Genomic DNA, 15724 nt, shown 5'->3' with positions numbered 1-15724 from the left:
ATATATATATATATATATATATATATATACACATAGACATACATATGTACACACATGTGAAGGTGTGTATTTACAAACGTTGGTGTTTGAAGTACTCAATATAGAGAGTGCGCATATTTCCTTAGAAGTCAAAGCTTCTAATCAGAGAGAGAGAGAGAGGCAGGTGTTTTCAAATAATCTGTAACTGTGTGTCAGCAAAACGCAAAGAGAAAGTGCACTGTAAAAAGAATTGTAGGTGTATGTGTGTGTGTGTGTAATATAAACAAATATAAACATACACACACATTCATACACATATACACTCACATACGTGTGTTATAAGAATTTCTAACTGTTTTTACATAAAACAAAAACAAAGCAGACAATATCTTATGTAGAGTAAATACACAAACAAATACAGACACACAGAGAAACACACGCTCACCCTTAGTAACAAGACACAGAAGTATTCCATAGAGTGTTTCATAATTAATCATAGCGAGGTATTCTACATCAAAAGTGCTCAATGCACACAAGTCATCACAAGCATTAATTTTTCAAAGATAATTGCAGTAAGATGAAAAATGCTGGAAGATTATAATCTTATTTTAATGAAATAAATCATTAGTCAAACAAAAATGACAGCACTAATTTGGTGGTTCAAATATGCAAATATGCTCGTTCAGGAAGAATAAATAAATAAAAAAAGGAACAGTAATTGGGTATAAGGGACGTAACTCTGTAATAGTTTTGTCCCCTCCATTTAATAAAATTTTATTTCAGTTATCAAAGAGGGTTGTTGCATAAAACAATTTTCTGAATTTTAAGTTTTAAAAAAGATATTTTTTAATAATTTGTGTCTATCTTATTAAAAATTCATTAGTACAATAGGTAAGCTGTCATTCATAAACTTTCGTTTAGCAACACCAACGTAATTTTTTAATTAAACAATGAGTACTGTGGTCTAAAATTATTTTCTGTTAACAAAATTCAATACAACGGTCATGGTTGGAATGCCTTTGATCAGAGCTTTGCTCCACTGGGATTCACCTGTGTCTGAACGACAATATGAATTATTTTTTTTCAGTCCCTATTACTGAACTAAACTCTCTTGAGATTTCATCATCGCATTACAACTTGTTTCCAACTGACAGCTAACATACAAGAATCTCACTAATGCTAACACTGTTAGCCATACTTCCTCAGACTGAATGGAAGAGAGAGAGTTGCATAGCCTTTTAGACTTCAGGCAATATATTTCTCCATCATTTTACTGCAAACTAAAGCACTGCCAATGTACTTACTCATGTATAGATTGAATTATTTTATACTTGATTTCAATTGGAAAAAACATATGGACATACATGGAACAAAGTTTAAATTACAAAGAGAGATTTTATACCAAGATTTAAAATTAAATTGGGAGTGTGACTTTTACACAAGAAAATATGGTGAATGGCTGAAGGCATTGAAGAGACACATACTACACACTTTTAGATTAGAAAACTCAACATTCTGTATATATCATTATGAAGTGTGGTATTGGCAGAGCAAATATCAAAATCTTAGAATGAAGAGACTTGGGGGTCCTAATCCATTACTGTTTCACAGAAGCAGGAAGGAAAGTGAAATTAATGCTATATCAACAATCTAAAAACTTAGTTTAGTGGTTTGTAGTCCTGGAAAGTGATATAAGCCAAATAAAAATTGATAGCCATGCTATCAGAAGTCCAACGTTTCGGTGTCCATATCCTAGAGGTGGGGCGCAGGATGGACAGAAAACAGGCAACCGAATGATAAAGATAATACTGGAGCAATGTTATCAAGAACTGGATGGAGATGACTAATAGAGCATACAGGTACAACAGAAAACTGTGGTGATGAACAGGCTTCACGCATAAACTAGGCATACTTATTCATTCTGTTTGAAGAATTAATTTTCTCACAAGAGATAAAAATATTTTGCTAAATTATTTCTACATAGAACTGCGTGCCAATGCAACTTTCTCTTCTGGCTCATATTTTCTCTTAAACCTCAATTAAAGTAAACATTAAACTATCAATGTTGCCTAGATAAACGTATCCTCCTGTCTAGACTGACCAATAAAAATAATTTCCATAAAACATGCTTTGAATCAGTTGAGAAAGGTCTCCATTATTACTGTACATAAAGTAGGCACAAAGAAAGTGATAGAAAATTATAGGTTGCTGTTCCTATAAAAGAGCAACAGTGTACTGATGCTGTGTAGTACTTAGTTACTAATGGACACTTCGCTGAATGTGAATTCACCAATAACAAAGAGATATAAAACGATTATATTAGTGTCAGAGCAATTTTTCGTGGTGTATAGAAAACTCTGTCTTGATACATGGACTTCAAAATCAAAGTTAAATCCAAAAGTAGAAAATTGAATTTAATCTTTCTTATACTATAAGAATGGGTAAGCAGGCATTGGAAATCTATAACCTTTTAGATTTGAAATCCCATGACAATCGCTTATTTCCATCCCCTTTTATATTCTAAGCCATGAAAGATTAAATGTCATTGTCAAAATATAAACAGTTAAATGGTTGAAAACTAGGCAAAATCTAGCTTAAACACTGCAGCGACATAATTTTCTAAAACACAGTAGCTTCTATTTCATGTGTCACTTGAAGGTAGAAAGCTCTATAGGAATTCTTACATAAAGAGCCATATTCTATAGCAAGTTAATGAGACAGGAAAAAAATACAAAGAAAAAAAATGAATATTACAATACATTGTGATATGAAGTACCCTTAATAAATAGCAGTTTGGTGTTTGGCAAACATTCTATAACAAGGGAAAACTTTTGTAACTAGAAATAAAAGGAAAATATTTCCTTTATGCCAAACATTTGACAGGCTCCATTTAGAGCAGTTCAATATGTGATGGACATCACATTTTATATGAGTTGAACAGATTGGCAGATTTCAAAGGAGTTCAATAAATGGTGCTGAATTTGAATTGCATAAGTATTAGGAAAATTTTTCTCTATGAAACTCGTTTTATTATCCCCAAAATATGTATTTCTATGCCATTTTCTTTTTTATTTTTCCTGGTATTATTAATGGAACCGTTTTAGTTGGTGTTATATATTTTTAGTGCAAATCTCATAAGGTTTTCAGTGATTGTGAAGGATGGAATAATTGGCTGATATCCGTTAATACTTAGTTCAACTTTTTCTTTAGAAAACTCGTGTGGAAATATTTTCCCCCCTATTTTCTTTCCAAATTTTCATAAATCCACAACTGGTACCATTTTAAACTAAATAATCAATTATAAAGTAGAAATAATACTTAGCTTCACCTTAACAGTAGAGAGGCAAGTACACAAGGGACATAATAAAGGCTATGGAAACGTTTGAACTCATAATCTTGAAGTCAGGTATTGAACACTTTTACAGCCAATACACTGTAAGAGTTATCAAAGCCTTATATTCAAAAGAAACTGCATAAAGTAAGAAACTAAGAAAGTTTGGACTTAGGGAAAAAGAAAGACGCATTTGATAAGGAAACCATAAAGGTAAAAAAGAAGAACAACATCTGTAGTCATGAAAGAAGAACCAAAAAGAAGACATTATTGAAGTAGAGATTAAAGGTTTACCCAGTAGCTAGATTTTGATAGCAGCCAAGTACAACATCCGATAACTGATATTTTAGACTGGCATCTAAGTGAGTCTTACAAAGACTCAATAACTGATCAAGGATTATAGACTTTTTGATTTAAAAAGGAAGCAACGTTTGTTGTAATCCTAACAATGCTGGAAAATGGTTTATCTGCGAGAAAAACATAGGAGCTCAAAAGACCTTTCATATATACAGAGATTGTAAGAATTCACGTAGTTGTTTCTATAAATGACTAAATTTTACAAAGACTTTATTGATGGAGAATGTTCCGGTCAATCAGGAATTGTAATTGGAAATACGCAAAAGCTGGAGTGCAGTATTACCATTTTAGGAATCTAGAGTCATATCGAAAAGTTGCTAAGAAGGAACGAGAAGATACCCTTGGAAAATATTTGTGCTGTGAGGGTTAAACAGGTTTAAGAAGTGCTTTATATGTTTATGTATTCATGGAGCTTAATTGTAGCTTTAACCTGTTGGTGCCGGTGGCACATAAAAAGCACCCATTACACTAGGAGTGGTTAGCGTTACGAAAGGCATCCAGCTGTAGAAACTCTGCCAGATCAGATTGGAGTCTGGTGTAGCCATCCGGTTCGCCAGTCCCCAGTAAAATCGTCCAACCCATGCTAGGATGGAAAGCGGATGTACGATGATGATGATGATATTGTAATAATTTAATGTAAATAATGTATTGCAATAAGAACAGAAATGGCTGAATTGCCACAAGATGCTGTATTTAATAGCTGTCACTGCTGTGATAAATACCTTTTTAAACTTGTCTGTAGTCTATTAGAGAATGCAAGTAGAACTGAGTAAATTACAGCTTGATTTAAATTTACTTTCACCTTGAGTTATTCTTGTTTCAAATTCAATTTACTAAAATTACAACTGTCAGCAAGAAATGTGAACCCTGACCTGAAAACTTCTTGGTGATGCACACAGTTCTTGCGGTGCATGCACCCTGCTGCACTAGCTGCTTGTCTTTGTATAAAGCTACAATCGATGGAACTAATTACTTTTTATCTGCAACTCCGGGTGAACTCTATTCCTCTAGAAAATTTTCAAATTATTTGAGTGCAATACCTATAATGATATTTCAGTTACTTAAAAATAAAAAAAATATCAGCTGGCCATGTAATGTCCAGCCAACAGATATTATTTGTTGCAAGTGTTGAAAAAGCAGCAGGGTGGGGGGACATTTTCCTAAGGTCTGCAGATATTCAAAAGAACCAGTAAGTACTATTCTTTTTGTGGAACTCACTGCAAATCTTTGGTGTGTAAATATGGAACTTCTCTAAAAGTGCTCAGTGACAATGGTAATTCTTGACTTAGTTGTGTGCAATGTAAAACTGTTGACAAAACATTATAAGGGTATAACATTAGGCTTCAGTTAAACTGGCAACACACCAATCAAGCAATATTGCAAAATATAACTGACACCTTGATATATTTAGAGGAAAGGAACCGGTTGGAGGTTAGTGCAGTTGAGTACATATTTCAAACGGGGTACCTTCAGTGGAAGTTAATTGAAAGTCGAAGATTTAAGGATAATTTGAAAGAGTCATATTTGGGGACGAGAGAGACTAAAAGGGTGGAGAAAGTAAAGAGAAAAGGAATACACAAACTTGGAAACAACAGAATCAAGGATAGTTCTTTGAATAGAAGGAAGGAGGGAGATTGTACTGAAAAGGACCCTTTATACTTAGAAAGGAAAGAACTAAATGAGTTAGTTTTCCTTTATAGCAAAAAATCTGCTGACAAAGCCATTTGGGTTGATGAATAAAGGAGATGCTGTTTAAAAAAAAATAAGAGAGAGAGGGGAGGGGCACTTGTTAGCTATATGTAAACGTGGTCTGTCAGCAAAACAGGCTGCAACTGAATGAAAAAGATATTGTTGATTGGCATAAATAGAGGTAGGAATATTTTCCCATAAACGATAGGTTCTATTCTTTCTTTGAACAGCAAATTCATATTCTTTCTGTAAAAATATCTGCAGAGAATAGTTTGCCAGTTCAGGAGATGTGAGGGATACACAAAAGAAAGGATGATCACAGGCATGACAGTCAGTATAGATAGGTTTGTAATCAGCCAACTTAAACAAACTGTATGTGTATTGTGGGTGGATCAGAGGGGTTTACTTTGTCAAAGTAACGAGGCAGTAGTCAGAGAGAATTATGGAAATTAAGGACATGAAATAAGAATGGATTGATAAAGGCTTCCAGTTTGATTAGAATTTGCTTTTTATTTTATTTTATTTTGGGGCTGTTTCCAGCCCTTGGGAAAACTATTGATTTTTTTTCTAACTTGTTATTCCCCTTTCTATATGCTCTTTAGTTTGTTTTAAGCATCATGACTAAAGCCATGTAGAGCAATGCATTCTAGGTACATTTTGCTATACATACATACATACATATATATGTGTGTGACTTTATACCTATACAGAAAATCGAAATTGCCTCTAAGTGAAGCACTTCACTTATCTGGAGCTTATTAAAAAAAAAAAAAAACGTTTATGATGATGATGATGATGATATTGGATTACTGAGAAGGGAAGTACATGTGAATAGAAAAGTACTCCCACTCGTTAATTAATATCCAATAAATGAAAAAGAAGTCTGAAGGTAGGAGTGGATGGGTAGATGGAGAGGGAAATAAATCAGTTATAAGAAAATTCAAATAAGAATCAATAGTGAATGTCACAAAATCAGAAGCTTATTTCCCATCTGGATTTATATTTTCCCCCCACTGATTTCATTAGGTAGATGCTAAGAAGAAAATTAATTAACATGCACGAGGGTTGCTAGTTTCAGTAAAAGTCTATCTTCACAGAAATAATTGGCCCTAATTGAGTGACATCTCAACTGAGGAATGCAAATACATATTATTAGGAATGTGAAATACTGCTACACCAATAACAGAGTTGCAGTTTTAGTTGATGATGATGATGATAATGATGACAGTGATGATGGTGTTGATAGACTGAAAATGCATTAAACTTACACATAAAATAGTTTGTGTATTTTAAAAAATCACCAGAGTCATTATTATTTTAATGTCTGTTTTACTATGTTAGTGGAGGCTACATTAATGCGTAGTAGAGCGTCTCTCTCTTTCTGTATACCTGCATTTATATAATATAAATTTTCGTTATAATCATTGTCATTATCTTTATTGACATTTCAACAACCATTTTCATATATTAGCGTTGGAAAAATGTGTTTAGGGCACACTCATGTCCTAAATCGATTAGCATTTACATTTAAACAACAGAATATCCATAAAATGTTGTTTATTGGAGAACAGAATTTCCAGATTTCCTGTAGAACATATCTAAATCTTTGGAATAATACTTTGGCAGCTACAATCAATGAGGCGTTAAAGCAACAAAGTCGTTTAGCTTCCTTGCAGCTAGAATGAAGTTCTTATCAATTAACTTGCGAATGTTGGAAAATAATAATTATTTCCTCTTTAGTTTCTGATAGGTTGAAATATCTTCTATATTATTCTGAACAATATCTTCAGTTCGGCGAGATAATTGCTTACAAAAACATTTGTAAATGTACCGAATTCAATATCAGTTTTGAAACGTATAAAATTTATTCATGATAAGAGCTAAAATTTCATAAATCATGACCAACCATGATAATGACATCGATTAACAATGTGAACAATGATGACGAGAAAGGCGATTATTATGATGATGATGTCGATGACAAAGACAGCAACAAACAATGTCAACACTATTGTTATCATTGCCAATTCATAACTGATTGTGATAGAAGAATATTTAGTTTTTATTACAAATAGACAGAAGAGTTAAAATATTCAAGACATAATTTTTCCAATAAATGATTTAAATATTTGGAACTAGTTCCAATCGGAGTTGTGTTTTTCAATGTGGAACCATAGTTTGCCTGGAATGCAAACTGCTGTACTAAACTTCCCACACAGTCCTGGCTGTGCCAAACTTGAGGTGTAAATCTCTTGGCTAAATTCTCCCCAGAATATAAAATCTTACATCCATTTGCATTGAAGCCATTCAGTTATTTTAATTGCAACATTGAACTTCTGTTGAGGAACCCATAACACGACAAAAATATTTGGAACTTAAGACATTAGGTGAAAAAGTAATAAGCTTCTTGTATCAAAGACAAAAGCTAGTAGGATGAAATGAAACAAACATTTTCTAACTAAAACACAAATTTGTTTCATGAAGTGATATTTTTTTTCCATTTTCTTCTGATCTTCTTATAAAATAACAATTGAAAATGCACCTGCAAATGGTTATTCTATTGATGGAATTACAAAGAGGTTAGAAAAGCTTGTTTCAGCGGAGATTCCATTCATGTAAAAATGTTAGAGTTGACCTTTCCACAATATATTCTAACATATTCAGGGAAATGAAAATATGTGTTTCAACAAAGCTGATCATCATGTCAGGGAGAGGAACCTTTGAAAATAGTGACAACCAGAGACGAGAAAACAGATTTTAACAAATAAGACAAATATTCTCTGCATCTTTCTCACATGTTTGAGGTGAGGTACATTTACTGAAATTATCTTGATACATGCCTGATTATTATTATTATTATTATTATTATTATTATTATTATTATTGTTTTCTTTGATCAGCTTCTAATACTGGAGATGTATTGCAGTGTCAGATTTTACTGCCTGTGAACAAGGAAAGACCCTTTATTTTCTGGAGTATTCAAGCAGTGCTGTTTTCTGTAAGTGCTCCATTTGTATTACAACTCATATTCATTCAATAGACTTCTCAAGATCTTTACTTATTGTTCCTCAGACTCCAACAAATATTAGTCTTATAACCTCCTTTTTCAGTGGCCACAACTGTTTAACCTCCCAAGCTAACCTGCCATATTTAGCAACTTTTTTCTTCTTTATCACACACCTTTATCATCATTATTATGTTTTATGATAAATTAAGTACCTGTTACATACTGGGTCAATCTAATTGACTGCCTCCCCCACCAAAAAAAAAATTTCGGGCCTTGCGCCTAGAGTAGAAAAAATATTATATTTTATATTTTAGCTTTACTTTGGGGGGAATTTTAGTTACTGGCCAGATCTCTACCTGAGAATTAAAGTTAGTTATTATAGTTATTATCATTATTATGATCATTATTATTTTGGAGATGTGCTTGTCTGGCAACTGATTTGATCTGAGACCATACGCTGAAACTAAAGCAATTACTGTGCGGAAGACAATATTAGCCGGTTAAAAACATACGAAAACTGTTAACTCAATCATATATTATTTGGTGTCAAAATTTTTGTCGCACTATCTGCAATCTGTTCACCGAGACAATTCCTCAGCATTACAACAACAACAACTACTACTACTACTACAATAACAAACAGCTGAAAGACAAAATGATCCCAATGGAGTTTAAGTTAAAATTCTATCTGGAAAGAATAAACGCTTAAGTTAAAATTTGGGTTCCAGGCAACATTAAGGTCAACTATACCACTGGAAACTGTCTTTTACTGTGTCTTATGAATTCAGTCCCCAATTAATAACGTTCTTTCAAATGTAGTGGCAGGAAGTTTACATATGTAGAAATATTGCATCTAAAAATTATCTCAGACTATAGCAATCAAAATAGTGTGTGTATGTGTGATGAGAGAAAATCAGAGTTGGTCTAATCAATACAGTAGGTATTTCTCTAATGATTCTCCAGTAATTTCATAGACTTTGTTTAAACACATTTCTAAGCAAAGACTGTCAAGCAATCATTCTTTTCCCAGCCACTCCGTCCTGGCACAGATAGTTTGTACAGTAGTAATTCTAGCAGTGTGGCTGTAATAGAGATTAATAAGAAGAAGCTGCAATATTGAATTATGCCAACATCACCTGTGAAGAGGGCATTAATAGTAGCGTATCACAATACAGGATCCATAATAAATATTAATATAACAAAGGATTGATCCTAATACCTGTGACTTAGGCAATAGTAATTTAAATACAATGTCAGACGCAACAAAAAGTCGTGAAATGCTACTCCAAAGGCATTTTACAAATGCAGTTATGTAAAACAGAAAAAAAAAAACTAAGGAAAAAAATACACAGCTGAAAGTAATTTCAAATTAACTTATTTTTCTCACTAAATCTCAAAATATAAAAAATGGCATTTTTCTGGCTGAACACTACATGTGATATGAATGCATTTTTTATAATGATAGCTAAATTTGTGCCAAGTCATGCCATTGAACATTAATCTCACCTTATTTGCTCTAAAATCATTACTATTGAGAAATTATGACAAAAGTCATATATATATATATATATATATATATATATATATATAGTATGCGTGTAGGCGCACGCTACATACGGTTCGACAAGAATTTCTTTGAACTGCTCTAAAAGCTTGTCATGTTAAAAGAAAGATAATAAATTGCAGTTCTGAAAGTTATCTCCCTTCCTAAAACAAAGCGTGAAGCTAACGTTTGTACATGGAGAATATGTGTAATCAGATACATATGCCTGATAAAGTTGTTGCTTTGTCGTTCTTTAACCTTAGTTTTACTCAATCAAGTAGATTTATTGTTGAAGTTATTCCAGCCATGATCATCCAGCCTTTTCGAGTATATACAAAAAGTGTAATATATAGTTAAATCATATAACATATGTGTGGCGATTTGAGCTGTGCATGAGATGTTGCTGTCAGCAATCGTTTGAAAAACTGAATTCATGACAAGAAGAAGGACTTAATATGATATAAGTCTAATCTAAATGATAAACGTTGAATTAATACATAAGGAAAGTAATGTATTACTGATTACTTTCAATAAGTGTCTCCATAAATATCCCTTTTGTATGATTATATTATTATTTGAATGTATTTAGTAGTTGAAATTATAAATTCAATACAAATAATATATTAACTCTGAGTTACATCAGACTTGATATAACTTTACTTCAGCGTTCAATGTATGACAACAAGGTTGCGTTTGTCATCACTTAAATGTTGATGTGTTTGAAAGGATTATTGGGATTATGTATAAATATATAGGTGAGGGCACATGGTTTAGAGGTTAGGGGTATTTCATATTGCACCTGTCCATTCAGCTGGTACAAATGAGTTATATCTGTAGTTCAGTGGAGCTAGCCTTCACACATTCGGCATGGCATGCTGAACCTCTGAGAATTAAGAGTATGCGTGTCTGTGGAGTACTCAGCCACTGTGCATGCTGATCCTTTTGTTATATTTCTGTTGAGATGCTCTGTGTTTCTTTCAATTAATTTTAAATATAACAAAGAATTTAGTAAAATATCTTAGTTATCTCTAAGGTAGCATTAGGAACATAAATTGTGACTGAGGTTTGGTGGAAGATTTTAATTCAGAACTTTTGAAAATAAGACATTTGTACTACAGAGCCAGAGGTGGTTTGGTATCAGAAGGGTTTTTCATGAGCAGGCTGTTTTGTTGACTGGATCAACTGGAACACAAATAGTTGTAACTGACAGAGTGCCAGGTTTTTGAAATTATGGTATTGCATGGGAGAATAAAATATAAGTTATTCCTTTAATAATAATAATAATGAAAAATTCTTCCATTGAAGAATAAAAGACATGGGGGGGGGGGAAGCAGGCAACAGTTTAAAATAGAAGGTATTTACCTCAAATGATGATACAACTAGTGTTGAAAGTCCATCGACGTAGGGGCCAAGGATGTTGTGTTCTCGAACCCGTAGGTTTTGTTTGCCACTAAAAAATGAAAATCAGAAGAGAATAAAAATTACTAGCAAATCATTTATTGATATCAGTAATATTTCATATATATAAGGAAATAAACACCAAAATATATATAAGGAAATGAACACCAAAATAGAAACAATAATTCAAGACAAAATATATGATAGACACTCAAGGACATGCATTTAAGTCTTTTAGTACCAACTCTGCTGAGAATGCCAGTAGGGAAATATTCATATTTAATCTAAAGTGTCAATCAAAATCTCATTACAATATCATTTGACTGGCATTTATATTGGATTGTCTGGAAAGTTCGTGCCGATTTATAGTAACTTACCTTTCGACTTATTTGCCATGAAACCACCTCAATTCTGGGAAGAGGGTATTTTCAAGTTAAAGGAAAGATGGAGACGCATTGTGCAACAAAATGGTTCATATTTGGTTGATTAAAAATGTAATGGCAATTATTTATTGACCTTTTTCTTTCCTTTAAAAATCGGCATGAACTTTCTGGACAATCCAATAATATAATTAATTGATCAGTGAGGGTGTGTGACCAAGTGGTAAGGGTGTTGCACTCATAATCACAAGATCATGGTTGCAATTCCAGGACAAGGCAGTGTGTTGTATTCTTGAGCAAAGCACTTCATTTCATGTTGCTCTACCATCACTTTGACATCAGACATGTAGCACACTCTGAAACTGTGCAGGCAACGTCAATTTGATGGAGAGAATGAGCTTACGTACGGAACAAAGATTTGACTACAATAAACACATCATCTGTGTAGGCTATTCAGCAAGAAATTATGGAACCGTCTTTCTTAGACTCAAGAGACTACCAACAAAACCAAACAGGTCATGTTATACACCAATATATAAAGTTAAAGTTTTACTAAACATCTCAAAACTTTTGATTATATTGAAACTTAAGAGAACAATTTCTAATCACAAAGGAGTTAATATATGCAAATTTGTGAAAATAATTAGTTTGTCTAAGTTACAGAATAACATAAATTGACAAGTACTTTTAATGAATTTAAATTTTTTTGCGGACTTAGAAGTTCTGAATATTTGTATAAAAATCTTAGAATATATCACACACGAAATACATTACACACTTAATATTTTGAAATTTCATTCAAATATTTCTTGGAGTGATTATCACAGGACAAAGTTTAGGGAGAGAAAGGGAACGAAAGATAATTTAGAATAACAAAAAATACAAGATTGCGAAGATTCCATTGCCTTTATTCAGAATATGCTGCTTAGTTCATTCTTTCAAAGTTTAATTGAGAAACAAAAAGTGTTGTTAGAAAGAAGAATCACTGCTAATTAAAAAGATTAGTGTGGTATTACTAAGATGACCATTAAGTTCAAATTGGCTAATCAGCGAAATAATTTTAGTACTTAGCAAATTATTTAGTTCTCTTGCACTTCAGCATAGTTTGAATCTAAGTGTAAAATTCCTGTAAATTCTGGATCTTTTTTATTTTTTCCCTTTTTCTTTCAGTAATACATCAAATTATTTCTGTCAATCTATACAGCTAGTTGAACCAACACTTATAAGTCTAGACATAAAGAGGAGTTTAAGACAATTCTCCAAGTGCATTACCATTTCTGCCAGTAAAAATCGAAGAAAATAATATACTTAAAGTAGCTAAGTGACTATATTTTTTGTTAGCACTTCAGAATTAATCAGCCTGATATTGAGTACACCTGATAAAACATCATCACATAAAATGAACCAACAAGAGACTACATGGTAACCCAATTTGCTAGAAATAGTAGTCAAATCTTCCTAAAATCCCACTCCACTGCCTTAGAAAAAGAAACAACATAGCATAATATAAGTATAGATACTTAAGATAATAATAATGAAATTATTGTGTATGGTGCTGCTCAGGTGCACTACACCTCATCAAAGGTGCATGAACAGTATGTAGAATTATGTGCAAAAGTCAGGAAAGTGAACAGTGTATGAGTCATGATGTACATAGGGAAGAAAGGACAGTTACAGCTTGAACACTTTTGATCAGGGACCATCTGGGGTTTAAACACGAACAAATAAATATATTTCCTCTCTTTTCCCTTCTCTTTCTCAAGTGTGTGTGTGATCATCATCAACATCATTTAATGTCTGTTTTCTATGCTGGCATGGGTTGGATGGTTTGACAGGAGCTGGCTGCATGAGGCCCTAGTCATCTGTTTAAGCATGCTTTCTAAGGCTGGATGCCCTTCCTAATGCCAATCATATCCATTGCAATTTTCTAAAGACTTACAATTCCCCACAACAGGGACAGTGCCGGGCTATGCAGAGACACTCCAGGCTGCTTCCATAAAAATGCTGCTCAACTGACTAGAATTCAATCACTTACGGACAGGCTCCAGCCTCTGAGCCACAAGCATGCTGTCTTCTGCTACTCAGAACCAACTAATCTCATACCTCCTCCACTTAGGCACTCCCAACTCATTTACCTTTCCACCTATTGTTACCCTAGGTGTATTCAACCCCTTCAACACACACACACACACACAGTGTTTGATTGCATTCCACCCAATGATGCATTCACACAGTTGTTACTTAAAAAATATTCAATTATATAGTAATTCTAAAGAATAACCTTATACAGTGGTTTATAAATGTAAACTCAGCAATTTAAAGCTGGTACCCAGTGCAGTCACAAATGTTGTGATTTGCTATTAAAGCCTGGTATCTTCCATCCTCGTGTTACATTATTCTTATATCTACATATCTACATATATATAGATATAAAACATACTGTAGACTCTTGCACTCCATACTGGAAAGGATAATGTTATATAAATATAAGAATTATGATGATGTTGATTGTGTGTGTGTGGTGTATAAGTGCATGCATATCTAGTAAGGCAAAACAAAGTATTTGCAACATTCATTCCATCTTTCAAGAGAGTCAAGTGAAATTGCTGTGCGACAGAAAGGTCTCATCAAATCGAATCTATGACCTACTTTTGAAGCCCAGTTAAAACTCATTTAATTCATTTGTGTTGTTACAACTAAGGCTCTTTGGAAAAACCATGAATGGCAAAGATTCTCATGTCTTTTCCTTTATAGATCTAAATCATTATTCCTAATTCAGAATCTCAACCCCAAGATCAATGTTTATAAAGCTGCATTGATGGAAATCCAATCATTATACTGTTGCGACAATGTGGTCCTTTCTAACTTAGATTAAAAAGCATGAACTACTGTATCTAAACTTTGAATATCACAAAGAACATCCAAGCTTATAATAGAGTCTGAACAAAACTTTTTTTATGTTTGCTTTTACTTCATAGTGGACATCTGAGGAAAAAGTATTTTTGCTTGGTATAAAAAAAATTTAGAAAGGAGGAAGAAAAAAAAAAACCCCCAGAAAAAAACTATATATTTTCTTTTAAGAAACAGTGTACTGGAATTTCATTTGTTAGAATCCATAACAAAAAATGAATGGAAAAAACCCCCAGAAATACTTAGATCAGAAGGATTCATAAGCGAATACCACAATCAGATAAATCAATAAGAAAAAGAAAATACTTCAAGAGAATATGTTTCCATGACACAATGACATTTGATAAAAAGTAAAAATGAGTGGCCGAGCTCGATAACCTTTGGAATAGTACATCTTTAGATGCAGCATATCTAAATTACTGAAACAGAATTTCCCACTGGGTTGGCAATTTAAAATAAATTAGAAATCCAGAGGTGTTTTTGTATAAAAAATGAGGAAAAATAAAAGATTCAAATTAAAAGAACAAATACCTATGTCAGTATTGGATAAAGCTTGTCTTCTGGGCAAAGACCGGCGGAGGAAGGAAGCTGATAATAAATCAGAGCAGACATGCATATATATATATAAATGTGTATGTGTATACACACACACACACACACACACATATATATATATATATGTATGTATGTATATATACATATATATCTATATATATATATATATATATATATGCATATATATATATCTATATATATATATATATGCATATATATATATATATATATGTGTGTGTATATACATATATATATATATAAATGTGTAAATACATACATACATATATATATATGAGTATATACATATGTATCTAAATATATGTCTATATATGTATATATATATATATAAATGTATATATATGTATATATATATATATAAATGTATAGGTGTATATACATACATATATCTATATATATGTATATATATATATGTATATATACATACATATATCTATATATATGTATATATATATATATATGTATATGTGTATATACATATATGTATCTATATATATATATGTATGTGTATATATATATATATATATATATATATATATATATATATATATATATAT

General features: G+C 32.3%; 1 protein-coding gene across 1 annotated transcript in view; it reads right to left on the bottom strand.

The window, feature by feature from the left end:
- LOC106881370 (kinesin-like protein KIF13A) overlaps nt 1–15724 on the bottom strand; it is a 696895-nt gene that overhangs the window by 343281 nt on the left and 337890 nt on the right. The window contains 1 exon segment of the mRNA XM_052966922.1: nt 11269–11356. Coding sequence (XP_052822882.1) covers nt 11269–11356 — 88 coding nt within the window.

This window comes from Octopus bimaculoides, chromosome 4 (assembly GCF_001194135.2).
Source record: "Octopus bimaculoides isolate UCB-OBI-ISO-001 chromosome 4, ASM119413v2, whole genome shotgun sequence".
In the NCBI taxonomy this organism is placed as follows: Eukaryota; Metazoa; Mollusca; class Cephalopoda; order Octopoda; family Octopodidae; genus Octopus; species Octopus bimaculoides.
The sequence above is the reverse complement of the archived record's forward strand: the minus strand, read 5'-3'. Positions and strand labels throughout refer to the sequence as shown.